Consider the following 15,415-nt stretch of genomic DNA (forward strand, 5'->3'; position numbering starts at 1 on the left):
GCGTGAGACACATTTAAAAAACAAAAAAAGGATAGACAAGAATGGCCTCATTTATATGTGCATTCTGTTTGTACAGTGAGTAGTGAGTCTGTAAGACCCCAGTTATTGTAAAACTTCAACTGTGACAATGTTGAGAACGCAAAATAAACGAATATATGACTTATGGTACGCATGTGTTGTTTTTGCTCTCCAGTGTATATAAAGTACAAAATACTTTATCTTATTGAGCACTGAGTCAGCTGTCTTTGTATAATGCATTTCACATTAATGCCTTATCTTTAGGCTCCCATATCTTCCACTTCCAGACTCCAGCATTACTTTCCATTTCTTAGTGTTGCAGCATTTCCACTAGAGGGCATGCATTAAAGTGCTACCAAATTAAAAGAAAAAACTATGCCATTACACCACCTATGGGTGAAAAGTTCACCTGCTACACAGGTAGTTCCTCATAGGATCAGCCTGTGAAAATGATTGTTCTTACCTCTCAGCTTTAACCAACTTCTCTGAAGCTATGGAAGTGTGACATTTTTTCTTGGATTGTAGATTTTCTGTCCATTCTGCTTTGCAGCTCAGAATTTCCATTAAGAAACATTGGCTCTTTGGCCTTAAGCCCATTTAGTATTTGGCTTTCAAAATATCTCATAGGTAAATTCACATGCTCCCAGCTGTATGTTGCAGTAAAGTACCCCCTGTGCCCTCAGCACTGCAGTGGATGTCAGTAACAAACATTGTGTGGGAGAGCTTCAGATAGCTTCCGACTGTTTTTAATAGATAAACTCTTATCTCCTTTAAGCAGATAGGTTTCCTCCATGTCAAATGCGCCATAACCGTGCAGTGTTATTGGTGCGTTCCTTACACTGACGTTGCTCTGTATTGGGTGTGCGATTATTCTGTTTAATAACATGTTACGAAACAGGGACACCTTGAGTCCAGGAGACTTTTTGTATTACTCAAATGCAACATTGGACTATAGCAGTGAACATATTATTACATTTTAAGGATGACTGGCAGCACATGAGGTAACTTCTAAGTTGGTTTGACTTTAAAAGTTTTTTTTATTTATTTAAACAAATACATTGACTTTGTCATTTGTCTATATCTCTTTACTACAGCTTAAGGATACACAGACGTGTTTAATATCATTCATCTCATTGATGTAGTCACTTTTGACATAAACAGTTAAATCAATACTCTGAAGATAGTTTGTTTGTTGCTTCATGTTAATATTGTTCTAATACACAACTTTATGGGCACTGCCTCCCCACCTATTATTAACTGGAAATTACAGTGCAAATAGGGAATAACCTTTTCCTCATCCTGCAGGATGCTCTCCGGTTTAAGCTTAGCTGTCTTCCTTGTCTGGGCCACATTAAGCGCATGCACTACTGGTCAACCCTGCCGATGTTCAGCCCTCCTGCCTGCTGGCCTGCAGGTCAACTGCAGCTTTTTAAACCTCATGGAGCTGCCTCATCTGCCCTCAGACACCACAGAGCTCGATGTGCAGAACAACCGGCTCATCTCGTTGACTCCAGGCCTCTTTGACAGACTGGTTGGTCTGAAAAAGGTCTCACTATCTGGGAACCCCTTTCATTGTGACTGTAGGATCCAATACCTGAGGAACTGGTTACTGAAGAACAGGGATGTTGTCTCCAAGGAGCCCACCTGTTCCAGTCCAAGCTCTGTGTCTCAGAGAGCCATCACTGAACTCAGCAACAACTACTTTTCTTCCTGTGCCCTGGCAGGCTGTACTTATGGGACTTATAGCACTGTGATGGGAGTGATGCTATGCTGCCTCATTGTTCTGCTTCTGTGGAGCTTGAGACTAGCCAAAACGTGCACATTCACTCTGTACATATATGAGAGACATTCGGGATTTGAGGCCGACTCTTTGCGCTCACTGAAGCCCAAACACAGGAGGAGGCTGCACACTGCACAGTCAGAGGTCAGCATGGATTCCCTCACGTGTGCAGAGGAGCTAGAAAAACCACTTATCAACATGGAGTTACTGCCACAAGTACTGGATGTGTTGGACAAGAAGCACAATATAAAGATAAAGGCTACCTGAGGGACCTACTACAGTGAAATTACAAAAAACAATACGAGTGGCAAATAGAATAAACGGCAGCGCAACGGATTTCTTTGTTTTTTGCAATAAAGTTATTTTTAAAGGTGCAATATGTAATATATTACTGTATTAAATTCAAAAATGACTACAATATGTCATCAGACATTAAGGAAACATGCTAAGCTAAAATACTATCTTTTCTGACAATAATGCTTGTTATCAACTGGCCATTTTGACAGCCAGACCGGGTTGCCAGATTTCTGTAAAAACGCAAACCCAGCGCGATACAGCTGTAGTACAGCCATGGAAGCAGCAAACAAACGCACGGGATCAATGGAGATAGATTCTACCCAACCTAAGAAAAAACTTGCCATTTTCTAAAAGTTGCATAACCAGAGACATAACAAACCCCGGGTAAATATTGTATTTGTATTTGAAAGATGGAGACAGCTTAGAGGCTAAAAGGACGCCGAGTTGGATAATTTCCGCCTGAACAGGTAAGCATTAGCTTCAGGCTAATTTATCACAGCTACTAGGGATGTGCATTTTCGGTCATTTCATTTGTGTACTCATATTGAATAGAGTACTCATTGGTTACACGCAAAAACAATTGAGACAGCCAGTAAAGTGATCCCGACTGGTCCTGGCTAATGCCAACATGCTAACATGCGATAACTGCTAATGTTACCGGAGGACCAGGCAAGCGGGCCACGGCTGATTACAACGTAGCCTGTTCAGCAGCTGTAGCCGACAAACGGTGAGTAATTTTAAGCCAAGAAAGGGTGGCTGTAAATCGGGTAGAGAGGACCATGAGCCTGCGCTGTTTTTTTTTGTAGGTTGTTGCCTTAATTTTAAGCCGAGAAAGTGTGTCTGTCAGTCTCGTAGAGAGGACAGGAGGTAGTGGTGTTTTTAGCAGTTGATGGCGTAATTTTAAACCGAGAAAGTGTGTCTGGCAGTCGGGTAGAGAGGACAGGAGGTAGTGGTGTTTTTAGCGGCTGTTGAATTTGGACTGCAGTAACTATTTTAAACTGTCAGTATTACAAAAAATTAGTATTGAAGACTAGTTTGGCTTCTAAATTTTTTGGAAAAGCCTAGATATTCACGCATTTATCTTACAACTGATCTGTCAGTCCTACGGAACAAGAAGACTGAGCTAGTTGAGTATTAAGAGCATACTGTATAGACGGTGCATAACTTGTAGAAAAATCTACCCAGGTGCTGTCTGTTACAGTTACCTCAATATCTTGGCCATTTCTGATAAGTTGTGGATCATTTTTTTGATTGAAAAAAAACAACACACAGGCAGTTTGCAAAGCAAGTTTAACGATTCCTTATAAGTTTTTACGCTAAGGTATTTACAATGAGTGAAATACTACAAATGATTAAAAATAAAGTGGTAAAGGTTTTTGATTGTATCTAAATGTCTATATAGTTTTGCGTTTGAAATTACAATTTGAAGCATAAAAAATAATTTCTACATCATAATAAACAGGGTATGGCAGGAAAATACGGTAACATTTAACAAAGATGAAAGTCTGATCTGTGCAAATACTGGTCAAGGCTCTCATAATGCAGACAGACAGTACTATTAGAGGACAATTACAGCACATCAAACTGTTGTTTTTACAGTACAAGTTGTACTCTCATGTTCATGCATAGAACTTCCAGAATAAATGGGTAAACAAATGATTAAAATTGCAATAATAAAAAGTCACCATGGGAATAAGGGTTGACCGTTATCTGAATAGGCTTCTTAAAAACACTGGTAAATTCTTGTAATAAATATAAGGATGATTTCAGGATTTGAAAATTATCTAAAACATTGCTATCATCTAAAAAAAAAAAAAAAAAAACTTAGTAGGGTCAAATAAGGCAGTTCCTTATATGTTTCCATAATGAAAACAGGTAATAAAAGGTAATCACAAATATAATGTTAAAGAGCAGTTGACAGTAACAGTTACATGATTAATTCTCTCATAAGTTTTTCTCAATGATGAAAGTTTAGAAGATGACCCATTTTTTGTCTGCCAATGTCCACAGTGTACGGCTCCTGCAGGTTTATGCATTGAGTGGTTTACCCAGTGTAATGCTCCACCTCCCCCTCCCAACTATAGACCTCCATAATCACACAACACCTGTTGGTTAAACTCTACTGAGGCACAAACTTCTCCAGCTCAAAGATGCGGTCTACAGCTTCTGCCACATCATGCACAATGTGGTCTGGCTCTACCAGCGCAGGGTCAAATCTGAAGTCCCGGTGGCCGTGGAACACAGTCTCTTTGATGCAGTGACTTGCATCCGACGGCACTTCTACGTTGGGGTTGTACACCCCTGTGCAAACTAGGACAGACTTACAGGAAGTGGCAGAGGGCAGCGCTAGCTCGCTCTCCCACAGATTGTCCCTCTCCTCCTCCTGGGGCACTGCAGTGGTGGACCCTCTGGCGGAGACCATCTTAGCAACAGCTTTGGGGTTCTTTCGAGTAACTCTCTCCTCCAGGTAGCGGTTGTATAGATTGGCGCCATAGATGTCAGTCATAATGTTATCCCTAAGAGTACAGAAGGGAAGAGATTACTCAGTGCCTCAGGCGGTATGCATAAAGCTAGCCTACAGTAGATATTGATTTGTGCAAGAATGTGTTTATTTTCTGCTGTTCGATGCTACTCCGCCGACGAAAGAGCAATTACAGCAATTGCTGGAACAACACAACCGCAACAATCGTGATAAAAAGTTGAAGTGAAACTTGCAAGTTCTGAAAAGGAAGGTGTGATATGTTCACTTGTGGGCAGTTGAAAGGAGGGAGTTTTTGTATTTTCATAATGTTTCTCACCAGATTAGAGCAAGGCCTCAGCATTTCAGTTTGGTAAAATTGCAAACCTAAGCACTAAAATGTGAGCACACACACTTTTAAAAACTGATAAATAAAAGTCAGGTGAGGTTAACTCAATTTTAGTATGCAGTTATTGTTCCTGCTCTGCATCTTTTAATTACTTACATGTGCATTAATAATAATAATAATAATAATAATAATAATAATATTAATAATAATAATACATCAAATATATCTATCGCTTTTTTTAGGTACTCAAAGTCACATTGTCATCAGACTGTGTCAAAAGTGAATTCTGATCATGTTGGTCTCATCGCTTCTTTAGTTAGTATTCCATATGATGTTAACTACATTTGCAATAAAGAATAAAACATAGGGTCTTACCCTATAGCATAAAGGGAAGTCACGGGATGTTTCCATTGCATCTGCATGGCCTGGGTTCTGATGAGGTACTCTGCAAAATGGTAGGTCAGCTCACTCGGTTTTCCCATGAGCGCCTCATACTTCAGGTCTTTACCTGTTATCTTCTTATAGATGTTCTCTAGGCAAACAAGAAATGTCCCATGGCCAAACCTGAGCCAAATGAAAGACAAAGGGATATATATATATATATATATATATATATACATATATATATATATTTGGCAGTTTTTAAATCTGTGCTTTAGTTGCTAATGTTAATAAATGAAATCCTTCTTTTAACTGTTGTGTGACAGCGCTAGTTACCGTGGAGAATGTGCCTCAGCCATCCACATGAGGTCCATGTTGCAGGCCAGCAGGGGGAGATGAGGCACGTTTTGGGTTTGGTGAACACTGCTAAGGTTCCCTTTGGTCAACAAGATGTCAATTATCAGCTGGAGGTTGGTCTCCCATCGAATTGGCTCCCCGAACAGAACCACGGCTGTATGTAAAATTAAAATAGTAACATTAAATCTGACAAAGCCGATGCCGAGGAATAACTATGAAACTGACTTATGAAAGGTACATGTTCTCACCATCAATCTTAGGAAGGTTGACAACAGGATTGGACTGTAATGAATAAAGAAAAGCTAAACATGTGCTGTTGTTTATGACTAAAGAACAGTGTGATGTTTTGCATTATTGAATTTCTGCACCAGATTTAAATATCTCACCGGCAATTTGGGTCTCCTGTTGTGATCCACCATGTCCAGCAATGGGAATGATTCCCTCAGCATATCAACACTTACAACATTCGTAAAGCCCACGCTGAAGACAGAGTGTTAAGGACAAATGAAGTGTATTACGCAAACTTAATTTAAATGGATCGCAAACAGAAAACATAGCAAAGCAAGATTCCAGGATACTTTGTAGCAATTTCCAGGACTGGTCCCTGTCCTGACACCAGCACACACTTGTCATGAAACTTATTAAACATCCTCAGGGGACTGTGGGACATGATGACTTGATCTTGTGTAATCTGGAAATAGATAAGTGTTAGGTAATTTTAATAGCAGAGGTGAGAAGGGATACCAGATTAATATATATAAAAAAAAAAAAAAAAGAAGTGCAGGTTTTGTGTCTCAGTTTGTTATATTCATTCTACATAGAACAGCCATTGAGCAATCTCAACAGTTTGATAACTCACAGGTACTCCCAGGATGTGAGAGAGCTGGTCTGCTTTTGTTTGTCGGAGGCAATTCCCTGCATTTGTGACAAACACAACTGGCAACACAAATTGTCCCTGAGAGTCGACCAACTTCTCAAACGCCTTCTTTGCAGCAGGGATTGGCATCCTTCCCCGGACAAGTACGCCATCAATGTCAAACAACAGCCCAAAGCTTGGCTGCGGCTGTAGAAGGAAAGAAATGGACAAAAACAAGTTAATGAGCCAAACTGCAGGCAATAGTTTTTCAAGTAGAAAAACATAAGCAACACAGTGTGGACGAAGGAGGTTGACTGATCAATATGATGGTGTAAGGGAATGAAAGATAAACTGGAGAATTTGTAACCCTGCACAATAATCAAAGGCTCCTCTTCTACACAAATTGCCATGTTTAAAGTCTTAAATGTACATTCTAGTATGTATAATGCACGTGAAAATTGTTTCCACACATCATAGTGTATTTCTAATAACATATTAGGGACAGAGCTGACTCTAGTCTCGAGTATGACATAATATAGGCCCTTTATTATTTTGGCAACATAAGGGGCAGCCATACACTCACCTAAAGGATTATTAGGAACACCTGTTAAATTTTTCATTAATGCAATTATCTAATCAACCAATCACATGGCAGCTGCTTCAATGCATTTAGGGGTTTGGTCCTGGTCTAGACAATCTCCTGAACTCCAGACTGAATGTCAGAATGGGAAAGAGAGGTGATCTAAGCAACTTTGAGCGTAGCGCGGTTGTTGGTGCCAGACGGGCTGGTCTGAGTAATTCACAATCTGCTCAGTTACTGGGATTTTCACGCACAACCATTTCTAGGGTTTACAAAGAATGGTCTGAAAAAGGAAAACATCCAGTATGCGGCAGTCCTGTGGGCGAAAATGCCTTGTTGATGCTAGAGGTCAGAGGAGAATGGGCCGACTGATTCCAGCTGATAGAAGATCAACTTTGACTCAAATAACCACTCGTTACAACCAAGGTATGCAGGAAAGCATTTGTGAAGCCACAAAACGCACAACCTTGAGGCGGATGGGCTACACCAGCAGAAGACCCCACCGGGTACCACTCATCTCCACTAAAAATAGGAAAAAAAGGCTACAATTTGCACAAGCTCACCAAAATTGGACAGTTGAAGACTGGAAAAATTTTGCCTGGTCTGATGAGTCTCGATTTCTGTTGAGACATTGAGATGGTAGAGTCAGAATTTGGCGTAAACAGAATGAGAACATGGATCCGTCATGTCTTGTTACCACTGGGCAGGCTGTTGGTGGTGGTGTAATGATGTGGGGGATGTTTTCTTGGCAAACTTTAGGCCCCTTAGTACCAACTGGGCATCGTTTAAATGCCACAGCCTACCTGAGCATTGTTTCTGACCATGTCCATCCCTTTATGACCACCATGTACCCATCCTCTGATGGCTACTTCCAGCAGGATAATGCACCATCATCTCAAATTGGTTTCTTGAAAATGACAATGAGTTCACTGTACTAAAATGGCCCCCACAGTCACCAGATATCAACCCAATAGAACATATTTGGGATGTGGTGGAACGGGAGCTTCGTGCCCTGGATGTGCATCCCACAAGTCTCCATCAACTGCAAGATGCTATCCTATCGATATGGCACATTATTTCTAAAGAATGCTTCCAGCACCTTGTTGAATCAATGCCACGAAGAATTAAGGCAGTTCTGAAGGCGAAAGGGGGTCAAACACGGTGTTAGTAGGGTGTTCCTAATAATCCTTTAGGTGAGTGTAGATAATCCACAGTGGGAATCCTATGGTGACACAGCAGTGGGGTATATGCATTGTTAGCATAAATAATCTTAAAGCCATCTCAATGTTTATGCGGTTACTGGGACTACAAATAAACTGGGAACCCAGTGTATCTGCGATTGTTTTTCTCATGAGGGGAACCCAGTAGGCTACTGTAAGCTACATCTGCTGTTATCCCTGATGTCAGATCCCCTGTTGTTCCTGCCAGCGCGTGCACATCTAAACATTGTAGCGTATGCAACGTTTACTTGATTTACCGTAGCAAACAATCTGAAACAACTACAAAGTACAAAGTATCGCCTTGTCAACAACGTATTGTTTGCATGAGTCCGAGGCGCAGCAACAGCTCGACCCGTACCTTGCTATTAGACTGATTTCCGCAAAACCCGCACCGAGAACCGACAATCCCAGCTTTTCGTCTGGCTTGACGGTTACTCAGGGTGCTCAGGCCCCGGTAAAACGGCAGGAGTCCCTTCATCTCTTTTGTTTATCGCCGGGTTTAAAAAGAAAAAACAATATCAATCAAAACGACCCGGCGCGAAGCGAGAGCCGGTTCGGTCCGGCCGCGGTGGCTGATGAGCTTGTTTTTTTTTTTTTTCGTCGTAGGTTTTCTCGCCTAGAATTTGACTGGGCGAGACCCGATGACGACATATGAGGAGTAGGAGGGTCCTTTGCTGCATCTCTGCCGGAAGGAGACGTAGAGCTATGAGAGCTGCATCTGCACTGCAACCCCCGCTGCCATTTTAGACACCGAGGTGGAGCTTTCTGTTTCTCGCACGCCACGCACCTCGATGAATCATGGGAGAGGGCTGCAGAAAAACACGAGCTCATTGATCGCCATTACCCACCCGAGCATTGTTTTCTATAAACAGGCTGTATATTTCATGGAATGTTTATTTATACCCAGTGCGACTCGCACAACATGGATACAGATTAACCATAAATATTTAATTCATTTTACTTCCCGACTTCTCCTTTATGGCACATAACCACAAGCATGGTGTCACAGTGCAGCAGTCTGTCATGTCCTAGAGGGGCCTCAGCGGTGGCTAAATTTGCTGCAGAGAACCAGAAGGAATTTGACAGGGAAATCTGACCTGACACCAGAATCCCCTTTCCAGTTTTACCCTACACACTCTGTGATTCAAAGCTCCCTTTTTAACTGAAGAGTGGCTGCCCAAATTGAATGGCTGCTCATAGTTCAGGGCAAATGTGGTCGGATTTTAGGGATCTAATGCTGCAGATGCCTTGCCGAGGTACATTAACCAAGGGCAGACAAGCAAAAGAGGAGAAAATGTTTGTGGAACAAAGAAAGATCCACTTTGTGTACTGTTACCCTGCAGATCAGAATCAGTTAGGTACATGTCTAGCAGGTCATTTTGCATTTAAGCTTATTTTTATACAGGCTCATGAGGTGATTATGCAGTTTGTCAGACTCAGAGTACAACTTGAGACAGATCATCTGAGAATGGACAAACATCTGTAAAAGTAAGGCATTTTAAAAGAAGAAATTAAATATGACACCAGCTCCTCCCCGTGCTCCTCCAGCTTTATTGATAGTTTAAAATTACATTTCTATTTTCTAGGACTTCAGTTGCACTTTCCTTCCGACTTAAAAACTGAGTACAAGCAAATGGTATTTATACAGTAGTCTAAGTGATATTGTACAAAAATAACATTTTGATTTCTGTGAAAACATTTTTTCATTCCCAAATAACTCCTAATTCTGCTGACAACTGCTCTTGATGTTAAATTTTGCCAAGGTAAAAAAACAAAAATTCCAAAGCCATTTTAAAAGAAAAAGTCTACCTTGGACTACCAAGTGATATTTAAATTGTAAACAGATTTCTATAAAAGAACGCGTTTCTTTTAATACCTCCAAAATGTTTATATCGTAGCAATATAACATGTGGTTTGTTATCGCCCGCTTAGCTGCTTGTAGGGCTGAAATGCATCATGTTATGAACTGTTTCCATGTCATACTCTCTTGGCCAACTCATATCCCACTAAAACAAACCAAAATAACCATACATGGAAGTTTGGTTTCCATTTACTCCCTTCTTCTATCTCATTTTACTGAGGCTCTCTTCCACAAGCTCAGAGGTCCTATAGATTCCCATATTTAGTCCCATTTATTCATCTCTGATAACCAGTGGCTTGGAAAGGGGGGTTCTTTAACAAAGCATTATACATAACACCGCTACCAAACTAAAACATTTTTGTATTGAATGCAGAAAGATATTTTTTCACCCCTTTCATTGTATTACATGTCGAGAGGCTCACTGGCCTGGGACTAGCCTCCGTTAGCCAACCTTTGGCCAGTGAAGAGGATTCAGAGAAAATAATACAACCAACCATCAATCTGAAAAAAGGAGGGGCAACAGAGGGCACTGATTATGCACTGCCTTCAATGGTGCAATCTTTTGCCAGGTGGCCCGCCTTTCCGCAGTTGTAGCAGTTAGTCTCGCTGGCTTTACTGCAATGCACAGCAACGTGGCCAATATCGCCACACCTAGAGGATACGAAAGTCGTTAGCTCAAGTGAGACAATAAAAAGGCTTTCAAGTGAACATCAGAAAATTAAAAACAGGAACACAATAAGCCTACTGTAATGTTGTAAAGAGAAGACAGGGATTTAAAACAGGACTACGAGTCAACTCACCTGTAACATTTCACCTTATCGCAAAGTTTCTGGATGTGGCCAAACCCACCGCAGGAGTAGCACTTCTGCTCGTTGGCATGATCACAGTCACGGGCCATGTGGCCAGCTTTGCCGCAGGTGTAGCAGAGCTGCTCCCTCTCCTTTTTGGGCTCCTTGCAGTCCCGGGAAATGTGGCCACTCCTGTGGCAGTTGTAGCACGCTAAACAGAAGACAAATAAATAAAATAAACATACCCATTTGTCAAATATGTATTGCCATTTCAAAAAAAGGTTGGTTCTAAATAAATATTAAATCTTGTAGATACTATACTGTTATGTGTGTGTACCATGGAAATCAAAACGTTGTAATTACTTCTGTAACGTGGTGTAAGAAAACACCACTTCACACCAACTAACTAGAACTGAAATGGAAGAATTAGAACTGCAATGCACACCATCCTCAGTTTGGTCACAGTCCCTGGCCATGTGTCCTTGGTCTCCACACCGATAACAGAACAGCTCTGGAATGACAGACAGATTAGTATGCAAAGATGAACAGAAGACAAGGTTTTAATTTATGGCTGCAACTCCATAAGTGTTTCTCCTCAAATGAATATGTTCCATTGGGAATGCTGTAACAAGACCCATCTGTAACCCCACACTACAGCTACATAGGGAATAACACATTCTATTAAATTTTATTTATAGTGTCAAATCACAGCAGACGTTGTCATGATAACATATGTCATATGGTCTATGATAAAGTGTAGTGAAAAATATGTATGCAGGATTATTGTAATAATTATTCTGTACTGGGTGTGGCCTGAATATTAGATAGTACCCTTGCCTCGTCCCCGACCCCTGCCGCGTCCACCTCCACCACGTGCACTTGGGCAATGCTTGACCCAATGCCCAGAGCGGCCACATCCAAAGCACTCGCTGCTACTGCTCATTTCCATTCTCTGAACAAAAACATGACACATATCAGTAAACAAAATTCAGTTAAAAGCAAAATCTTTATAGGCACTATTGAACTCACACACACACACACACCGTCTACACTGGACGCATTTTAGCTGTGATTTTCAGCTATCTTTTTGCACCAAACACACAAAAGGAAGACAATTCTTTTCAACTGGAAATGTGGCTATTATCTTGACATGCATCATCATAATATTCCATCTGTAGATTATAAATCCTACTTGGCACATGCAAGAATTTGGGAGGATATTTATGCCAGTGTATATTGTTTTCATTTTCTACATTCTGGCTTTAAAGAAGCTCTTGGCTTTTATGAAGCTCTAAGCTTCATTAAAGTGACCTCTCATTCAACAATTAAGCTGCTTCGTATGCTGTTAAAACCCTTAAGCATTAACATAGCACATTACTCTTGTCACTAGTAGCCAAATCAGTTTAGACTACTTCCAAACAGACTAACACATTGAGTTTGTTTTATTTTAAATTGTGCAAAATAAACTGAAACCAAAAAAAAAAAAAACTAAATGTGCTTTTAGCTCTACAACACACATATTTAGCTATTTGTCATATGTGGTGTAAAAGCCTGTTGAACAATAAATCTTGCATTTTAACCAATGCACAAGCAGTAAATGGACAGTTGTTGCTGATGGTGGGATGTTTAAGCAGTGCAACCAGTTGTCATTAGTGCCATGTCATCAAGAATGACCTGATCATGGACATAATAATCTCATCAAAACCATAAAAAAAAATAAAAAAAATAATCGGTTTCAGATTACGGTTAAACACAATTCTTCATATCTGAGTACAGTACTCAACTGTCCCACCAGTACTGCACGAGTGAGTCTAGCATGGCTACCAGGGGGATCTAATCTACAATCAAACATGTACATTTTTCAGCTGTGGTGTCTATCATTATTGGCCATCAGACTACAACTAACTAAGCTAACTTACACGATTTCCTCAATGGAATCATGTTGTGATCGCCATAGGCCACACTTCTTTCGTTTGCTGACGGTGCTAAAGACATCAGGTCGGGAAGAATGTGAGTTAATGAGTAATCAAGCTCTAGTTAAGTGCTAAGTAACGTTACCCAGAAAACGATTTGGTACAACAAAACGAGGCATTTGGATTTAAGTAACCTGTGTATTACAGCAAAGTCTAACTTGTTGCTTCCAATACTTATAATGGCCATCCAAATGCACACTGGGCCTCGAGTTATGGCTTACATAATACTGTTTTACTAAATAGTTGCTGAAACAATGTTTCTTCAGTAGCCACAGAAGAGCTCGTTTCCACTGGACAGCTGAGTTTAGACTATCTTCGATCATTTAGTCCACCATGGTGCTACACGCCAACGATTAAACGGCACTACAGAAATGACCATGAAAGCATGCCGTGGGTTGTATGCTAAGTTGGAAAGCTAGCTCCAGAGGGCAGTCCCATCACATCGTGTTATGATGAGCATCTGCTAAAATTGCAAGCCGGAGGACTACTAAAGATTAAAGACAACGCGAGTCGTTTTTTAAAGAATTTACGGACCATTGTCCACGTAAGTAAACCAGACAACGTGTTTCCGATCTGAAACAGAATCAAATGCCAAAGGTTGAAGCTACGCTAACGTTGGCCTAGTCACGTTGATTTTTCTGCGTACTCGCGAGACACTGGTGCTGCTGGCTAGCACATGTTAGCACACCACCTCACGATCACGACCAAGAAGCACGGTTCAGTCGACGATCGGTCTTCTCCCTCTAGTAAGAAAGTGTCGGCCCGTCACTTAGGGCGATAAAGGGTTGCCGTAGATGGTTTCCGCCGGGTATTCAAGTAAATATACCGTAAAAACAAAATTTCCCGCGCAGGGCGCACACACCAAAGTCGTTGTGACGAGCTAACGTTAGCAGGCCGGGCTGAGAACCCGATGCTTCGTTAGTAAGACCAAACCAGTGCGTTTATAAACAAGAAACCCGACCAAACATCAATTTTTCAGCTATTACCAGTTTTAACACGGTATCGTTTCAAAGTTTACAGATGTATAATAAATATTGATTAAGCACATTTTAGTGCTGTTTTATTGCTTACCTCGCTGGCTACCTAGCTCTGTCAGTGTTTACGCCTCCTTCTTTGCGCTACATGCGGTGTGATGAACAGGAGTTCCTGAATTGCCATTCACAGTATCCAGTAAAAACCTGCACAGTCATTGGTCACATACTCTGCAAGCAACCAATCAAACACGAGAATGTCTGGACACCGCCTCTATGATTCAGCCAATCATGGAAACAGAATGGTCCCTTTTCCCTAGACTGGACTTATTTTTCCAACTTAATGAACATTAGGTAAGAAAGCAAGTAGCAATATGCTACAACTGGTACTACTACGACTAAACTCACTTTAAAGGTAATACTATAGTTTCCAAAAATGAAGAATGTAAGGAAGGATGTAAAATGCAAACTATTCACATTTTAGCAGGAAACTTAAAATATATATGAAATGGTTTCATGTGATAATAGCCTATATTGTGTGATTAGGCAGTACAGTGAGTGACCTCTTTAATGTCTTCAGTAACTTGTGGCTTTGTTTACAGAATCAGTGCAACGGCCTGTAGAGATGTTATGGTTCTTAATAAATGCTACCACTGTTTCTCGTTAAAACTAACCAGGCAGATGAAAGTGTTGAAGTAAAAAGTGTATTAGAAGTGTATGAAAAACAGACCAAAGTGGATCAGAATCTTTGATCTGAATCTGAGCAAATAAGGAACATCACATTTTTTTAGAATTATGAGTCAATTATAAGGCCCAGATCACTGGTGATCTGGTGGTCTTCTGATGAATAATACATGAATAAATAAGAAGTAAATATAAAACACTGTGAAGTAATTTATTTTATACAATTTGTGCACTTCTTAAAACATCTGAAATTATGTAGGCTATATACTTAGTTTGTTTGAGAATGCCCCAAAGTTAAACTAATAAAAACATTGGGAAAAACAAAGAATCCTGAATTGTATTAAAGTGTACAAAGACCTAAATAATAGCAGAACAATCTAGCAATAGTGTGTATGTGTTTCAAAGTAATTGTATAACCCTGATGCGAGCCCTTGTTGTTTAATGAATCCTGATTGCATCATATTTTAAATACAAGTGGACTGAAAGAGACAACAATCTATGGGAGCTGCAAGCATCTCAGCTAACTGGCCTGAGTGCTCAGTCAGATCAATAAGTGGGAAAGATGCATTCATGTCAGTCTTAAGGTGGCTTTTGTTGTAATGCTCTGAGATAGCAATTATTATTACCCATGGTCTTTGTTCTGCAGCTCACAACCTTTGATACAAAGCAGGGGGATATGTCACAACCTGTGGTGCACAATTTTGAATTGATTAAAAGATGTATCACCATATAACCCCATGCTGACTAAAATACACTTGTACTGTTGCATGTGTGGTGGAGTACCTTAAAACGCTCCACAATGACAAAGCCCTGCCCTCATCTTCACAGAAACAGTATTTGGC

General features: G+C 40.6%; 3 protein-coding genes across 7 annotated transcripts; 1 reads left to right on the forward strand and 2 right to left on the reverse strand.

Annotated features, from left to right (window-relative positions):
* Positions 1-839: 839 nt before the first annotated feature.
* On the forward strand, positions 840-2,422 carry gp9 (glycoprotein IX (platelet)). Its single transcript, XM_031316550.2, has 2 exons — positions 840-1,019; positions 1,324-2,422. The coding sequence occupies exons 1-2, from the start codon at positions 955-957 to the stop codon at positions 2,063-2,065; spliced, it is 807 nt and encodes a 268-aa protein (XP_031172410.1). The 5' UTR covers positions 840-954; the 3' UTR covers positions 2,066-2,422.
* A 1,792-nt stretch (positions 2,423-4,214) lies between these two features.
* On the reverse strand, positions 4,215-8,910 carry zgc:77375 (uncharacterized protein LOC402927 homolog). The gene is made up of 8 exons (XM_031316549.2): positions 8,655-8,910; positions 6,500-6,703; positions 6,219-6,331; positions 6,027-6,120; positions 5,889-5,922; positions 5,620-5,794; positions 5,278-5,466; positions 4,215-4,611 (listed from the first exon to the last, which is right to left on the reverse strand). Exons 1-8 carry the CDS (start codon positions 8,772-8,774, stop codon positions 4,215-4,217), a joined length of 1,326 nt encoding a protein of 441 aa, XP_031172409.1. The 5' UTR covers positions 8,775-8,910.
* A 914-nt stretch (positions 8,911-9,824) lies between these two features.
* On the reverse strand, positions 9,825-14,115 carry cnbpa (CCHC-type zinc finger, nucleic acid binding protein a). 5 transcript variants are annotated; one of them, XM_036008036.1, is made up of 6 exons: positions 13,990-14,090; positions 12,865-12,930; positions 11,783-11,897; positions 11,391-11,456; positions 10,958-11,156; positions 9,825-10,808 (listed from the first exon to the last, which is right to left on the reverse strand). In XM_036008036.1, exons 3-6 carry the CDS (start codon positions 11,892-11,894, stop codon positions 10,691-10,693), a joined length of 495 nt encoding a protein of 164 aa, XP_035863929.1. In that variant the 5' UTR covers positions 11,895-11,897; positions 12,865-12,930; positions 13,990-14,090; the 3' UTR covers positions 9,825-10,690. The 5 variants fall into 5 exon arrangements, with proteins under 5 accessions (XP_035863929.1, XP_031172412.1, XP_031172413.1 ...); XM_031316552.2 differs by having other exon boundaries at positions 11,777-11,897; positions 13,990-14,088; XM_031316553.1 differs by lacking the exon at positions 12,865-12,930 and having other exon boundaries at positions 13,990-14,115.
* Between the last annotated feature and the right edge of the window lie 1,300 nt (positions 14,116-15,415).

This window comes from Sander lucioperca, chromosome 12 (assembly GCF_008315115.2).
Source record: "Sander lucioperca isolate FBNREF2018 chromosome 12, SLUC_FBN_1.2, whole genome shotgun sequence".
In the NCBI taxonomy this organism is placed as follows: domain Eukaryota; kingdom Metazoa; phylum Chordata; class Actinopteri; order Perciformes; family Percidae; genus Sander; species Sander lucioperca.

Excerpts from the sequence above, each read along its gene's own strand:
- gp9 (XM_031316550.2), top strand. The coding sequence starts at position 955 with ATGCAACATTGGACTATAGCAGTGAACATATTATTACATTTTAAGGAT. Across the intron at positions 1,020-1,323 it reads GATGACTGGCAGCACATGAG|GATGCTCTCCGGTTTAAGCT; the intron begins GTAACTTCTAAG and ends CTCATCCTGCAG.
- zgc:77375 (XM_031316549.2), bottom strand. The coding sequence starts at position 8,774 with ATGAAGGGACTCCTGCCGTTTTACCGGGGCCTGAGCACCCTGAGTAAC. Across the intron at positions 6,704-8,654 it reads GAAATCAGTCTAATAGCAAG|CCGCAGCCAAGCTTTGGGCT; the intron begins GTACGGGTCGAG and ends TTCCTTCTACAG. Across the intron at positions 6,121-6,218 it reads GTCCTGGAAATTGCTACAAA|CGTGGGCTTTACGAATGTTG; the intron begins GTATCCTGGAAT and ends CTCTGTCTTCAG.
- cnbpa (XM_031316551.1), bottom strand. The coding sequence starts at position 11,894 with ATGGAAATGAGCAGTAGCAGCGAGTGCTTTGGATGTGGCCGCTCTGGG. Across the intron at positions 11,157-11,390 it reads CTGTGACCAAACTGAGGATG|CGTGCTACAACTGCCACAGG; the intron begins GTGTGCATTGCA and ends TCTTCTGTTTAG. Across the intron at positions 10,809-10,957 it reads GATAAGGTGAAATGTTACAG|GTGTGGCGATATTGGCCACG; the intron begins GTGAGTTGACTC and ends CGTATCCTCTAG.